Source organism: Argentina silus (genome assembly GCF_951799395.1).
Source record: "Argentina silus genome assembly, chromosome: 14".
Taxonomy (NCBI): domain Eukaryota; kingdom Metazoa; phylum Chordata; class Actinopteri; order Argentiniformes; family Argentinidae; genus Argentina; species Argentina silus.
Genome location: NC_139668.1, coordinates 6438160 through 6443159, shown reverse-complemented (window position 1 = coordinate 6443159; position 5000 = coordinate 6438160). Strand labels below are relative to the sequence as shown.

The window sequence follows — 5000 nt, the reverse complement described above, 5'->3', positions numbered from 1 at the left end:
GTCTTGACAGGAGTGGTAGATAGGGGAGTAGGGACAGAGGGAGAGGCAGAGAGAGAGAAAGAGAGAGAGAGAAGGAGAGAGAGGGGGATAGAGTAGTCTGTCTTGGCAGGAGAGGTAGATGAGGGAGTAGGGAGTGTGTTCTCTCCCTCCTCCTCCGGCCCAGTAGAGGGTTAGGGTTAGTGTTAGCGTGGGAGTCCAACACGCCAGCCTCAAAGCAACGCAGCCTGCTACCATGGCTCTGGGACAAAGCTGCACTGTGCTGCACTCCCACTCCTCCCTCTCTCTCTCTCTCACTCACACCCTCTCTCTCTCTCTCTCTCTCTCTCTTGCCTCTTTTTCTCTCTCTCTCTCATCTCACTCCCTTTCCTCTCTCACTCACTCCCTCTCTCTCTACCTCTCTACCTCTCCCTCTTTTCCTCCCCCCTTTCTCTCCCTCATTCTTATTCTCTCTTTCTCTCTCTCTCTACCTCTCTATCTATCCCTTCCCCCTTTCTCTCCCACCTCCTTCTCACTCTCTCTACCTCTCCCTCCCTCCCTCCCCCACTTCTCTTTCTTTCCTTATTTCCCTCTCTCCCCTCTCCCCCTTGACCCTCTGTCCACCCTCTCTCCCTTTCTCTCTGCCTCTCCTCCCTCTCTCCTTCCTTCTCTTTCTCCCCCCTCCCCCTCCCTCCCTCCCTCTCTGCCTCCCACACTGATTCCCACGCGCTAAGGCCAACCAGGCTACCATTGTCCAGGATATCCCCTCCTTGTTAATGGCTTCCTGTACACACACAAGAGGCCACAGAGGCTGGGTTTGATACCAGGCGTCGTGTCACACACACACACACACACTCACACTCACACACACACACACACATACACACTCACACACACACACACACACATACACATAAACATACATGCACACACACACGCGCGCGCACACACACACACACACACACATACACACGCATAATCATACACGCACACACACACACACACACACACACACACACACACACACACACACACACACACATAAACATACATGCACACACACACGCACGCACACACACACACACAAAGGCATAAACAGAGGATTTCTCATAGCTCTTTTATTAGAGAGAAGTCACATAGATCAGTGACATCACTGTCATCATCATCATCATCATCGTAGTAAAGCTGATTTGTCAGCGCTTTTTTTTTTTACAAACACAAAATGTACAAAACCACGTGGAGGTTTGATGACACCCATCTAACAAACCCGGTCAGAGAGAACTCTAGAGGTTGGAGTCGAGGGGTCAGAAAAAACAACATCAAATTGGACCTTTGAGGGAATATAAACCGACATTTCTGATCTTATTATTACATGATTATCTAGTGCAATGCAGTGTGTGTCTGAGGGATTGTCCCTTCAGGGCTTCCATTGTGAAGGCAGATATCATAGAACGCAGAGGAGGCTTGACACCGTTCCGTGCATTACAATGAGCCCGTCCTCCGATTTCTACCTTCGCCAGCCTCCCCTGATAGAACGCTATGGGATTGTGGAAGACTGCGGGAAATCTCTGTGTCTCTGGTGTGTTTTACACGCTGTCGAATAGTATTGAACATGGTACAGAGTTCACTACAAGAGTGAAAGACATGAGGATGTCAAGTCTCAGACCCGCAACATCCTATATTTATCTTATCCAATCGTATAGTTCTGGTAGTACTATGATTTCAGGAAGTACAATTTGCCTTATGTCTTTAAACATCCTGCTTTTGTCATAAAAAAAAAGATATCTACAGCACCCTCTGTTCAACTTTGATCTCTTGACTGGTGACAGTAAATACGTTACTTCCAGCAGACTTCACTGATACAAATACCCATGAAGGCCACAAGTCAAAACAATGGACCACAAGAGCCACCATACCGGCTGCTCGATAAATTATATTTAGACTTTGTCGACCGTTCAGATCGCTGACTTCTGTTCCCAACGTGGAGTCACACGAACACCTGGTTTCAGTTATTCCACTCCATAAACTGTTGTTAAAAAGGGGGCACCCCACAACTAACCTCGCTCCCACCCACACCCACCCCCCCTTCAGTCTCTCTATAGCGTTCTCTCTCTCTCTCTCTCTCTCTCTCTCTCTCTCTCACTCTCTCTCTCTCTCTCTCTCTCTCTCTCTCTCTCTCACTCTCTCTCTCTCTCTCTCTCTCTCTCTTTCACTCTCGTTCTCTGAGGCTAGGTAGCGGTACAGTGCCCCAGTGAGAGAACAAAGGAGACAGTTTCGCCTGACCATCTGGAAAACCCTCCCCTAATTGGCTAAAATAACAGGAGAGTTACTAAAAGAGGGAGGGGCAGCAAAGAAGTCCTCAAAGAAAACAACAACAACAACAACAACAACAAATCATTCATTTTGTTACTTTTCCCCTCTTTTCATCATAGAAAACACACATCTCTAGAAAAAAATATATCCTATAGCTATCTCCTCTATGGGATGTTGATTTTATATCAAAATGTCATTTTTAAAAAAAGATTCTGCCATGTCCAGCTCAGCTGGCGAGTTCAGTCTTGGTGGGGTTGGGCGGGGGGGGCTTTGCGGGGGAGGGGGAGGGGGGGTCAGAGGGGAGGGTTATGAGTTCAGAAGGCTCCTATCTCCGTGCCCCAGGGCCTGTAGGGTTTCCCCAGGGTGGGGGCGGGGGCGGGGGGGCTGAGGGTGCCGGGGGAGAGCAGGGGGAAGGCGCTGAAGGGGAAGGGGAAGGCTGACAGGGTGGAGAGGGAGGAGAGGAGGGGAGGGCAGAGCTTGGACCCCGAGGAGACCGTCAGGCCGGGGGGGAGCGCCGTGGTGGGGGGGACCCGGAGAGGACCCCCCTGCCCGTGGCCATGCTCCGAGTGGGGGGTCCCGCTCAGCCTGCTGGGGGCATGGGATTCTGTGGACGCGGCGGAGGAGGATGAGGAAGAGGAGGAGGATGAAGGAGGGGTGGAGGAAGAGGACGACGAGGAGGATGACGGAGGGCTGTTGGTGGCGCTGCGTGACAACGCTGCCCCCTGGTGGTGATGGGCGTGCTGCTGCTGCTGGAGGAGGAGGTGGTGGGCCAGGTGGGCGGAGGGGGGAGAGCCGAAGGCGGACCCCCAGGCCAGGTGACCCAGGCCGGTGTGGGCTTCTCTCTGGGAGGCGTAGCTGTTCAGGTGGGACACCAGGCGTATCCGCAGCGGGTCGGTGCTGTCCAGACCCTCAATGATGCTCAGGTAGCGGGCGGTCTCAGCCAAACACTCCCTGAACCCCAGACCGCGGTAGTCCATCGCCAGGGCATGGGCGTCAAAGTAACCTGAAATAACAATGACAATCCAAGGGTTAGTCAATACAGAAAAATATATTTAAAAAAATTAAGTAGAGGCACTTTTTTTTCAAGTTTATTTTCTATCAAAGTAGCCTGCCAGTTGGGGAGGGAAACCACCTGGCTATTAAACTCACACGGCTGATGCCTAAATCACCAAACGAGTACCGCTGGATCAGCGGAAGTCTACTAATAACAATCAATAGGCGCTATGCGTCTGGGTGTGTGCAGACAGTTAAAATAAGCAGTGCAGGTCTCTGGTGCTATGCCTGTTTGACCAGTTTTACCTTGTATGTCTCGCTACAGTACACTCATTATCTGAATCATTTATCTTTGGTGAGATCATCAAAGATGAAGTGGTTTAAAAAATAAAATAATAATAATAAGATGAAAGATTTGATCTTTCAAATTTCTGTAATATTCCCGATACATGAGCACTTCAAAAACAGCATTCTCTTCACTATCAATCATGTTTCTCTTGTTTCTTTTAGTGATGAGATAAACATCTCCACCGTACCTTTGCCTCCGGCTGCATGAAGCATCTTCAAGTGATCAACCGTCATCTGCAGAATCTCCGCTTTCTCGAGTTTAGCTGAACCCTGCGCGATTCGGGAAGAGAAGGCACATCATTAGGATGATAGGCTTATCCATGAAGACGAGACTAGATATTGATTTCAAGTTTAAAAGCTTGTTTCTAAGATTCCAAAGAGCAACCGCGATATGGTCTCCTGTCAAACCGACGGTGCGGTTATGATTACGCATGACGTGCGGGTCCTACCTGCTTCTCAAACGCGCTTGGGACCAGTCTGCGGAGCTCTGTCAGGCTGTTGTTGATTCTGTCACGGCGACGTTTCTCTATTATCTGTAAGAAATAATGTTACATTTAGTCATTGCAGAATGAGATAGCGCATGTTGACACATCGTGGTGTTTTTACGCACGGCTATTCTGAGAAGTACAGGGGAAAAGAGAAATGTACTCACTCCTCGACGTCGCTTTCTCGCCTGCACCTGGGTGGTGGTCGAGGGAGACATCGGACCGAGAGGGGAACTCATATTCCTTCAGAGAAAAAAACATAAAAGGATTTAGTTGTGCGTTCTTTCAGATCATCTGTAAATGACTATTGCACAACTCCGAGAATGTTTCCTCATTTCCCATGAAAGTATTCTACTTATCCAGACATTATCCCTATTTAGATTAATAAAATACTAATATGGATTTGAATGGTAGACAACATATTGAACAAATTAGCAAAATGCCAGATAAACGGTAACAAGTAAACTTACCCATTTTCATCGGCACTCTCCTTCTCCACCTCAATATTTTCGTCAAGCTCGCTGTCCGAGGAGCTGAAATCGTGATTCCTTTTCATTTTTTATCCGCTGTTTCCTTCCCTTCGCTCTGAATAAAATAGTCCTTGAATGCGCAATTCTGTCGTGCGTCTGTCAGGTTCGCCTGGAGCTGCTCCGTTTGAAGCACCAACCTTTCCCACGGTATCATTTCTACGCCGCTGCCAGCCAAGAGGGGCGGGGCATGGCACCGAACTAGCCAATTAACAAGCAGCCGTGGGTTTGACTGACAGGACAGTTCCAGTTATCTTGCCCATGACAACGCCCAGTTCCTTTGAATAATTTTGACAGGGGTCCAATAGACTTTCGGTCCGTGACTGTCGCACTCCGCCCCCGTGTATCCGCGAGCACT

The 5000-nt window shown here is 49.2% G+C and overlaps 1 protein-coding gene across 1 annotated transcript; it reads right to left on the bottom strand.

Annotated features, from left to right (window-relative positions):
• Window positions 1–1085: 1085 nt before the first annotated feature.
• Window positions 1086–4741, bottom strand: hey1 (hes-related family bHLH transcription factor with YRPW motif 1). Its single transcript, XM_083684488.1, has 5 exons — window positions 4586–4741; window positions 4283–4358; window positions 4080–4163; window positions 3819–3900; window positions 1086–3292 (listed from the first exon to the last, which is right to left on the bottom strand). Exons 1-5 carry the CDS (start codon window positions 4669–4671, stop codon window positions 2604–2606), a joined length of 1017 nt encoding a protein of 338 aa, XP_083540614.1. The 5' UTR covers window positions 4672–4741; the 3' UTR covers window positions 1086–2603.
• Between the last annotated feature and the right edge of the window lie 259 nt (window positions 4742–5000).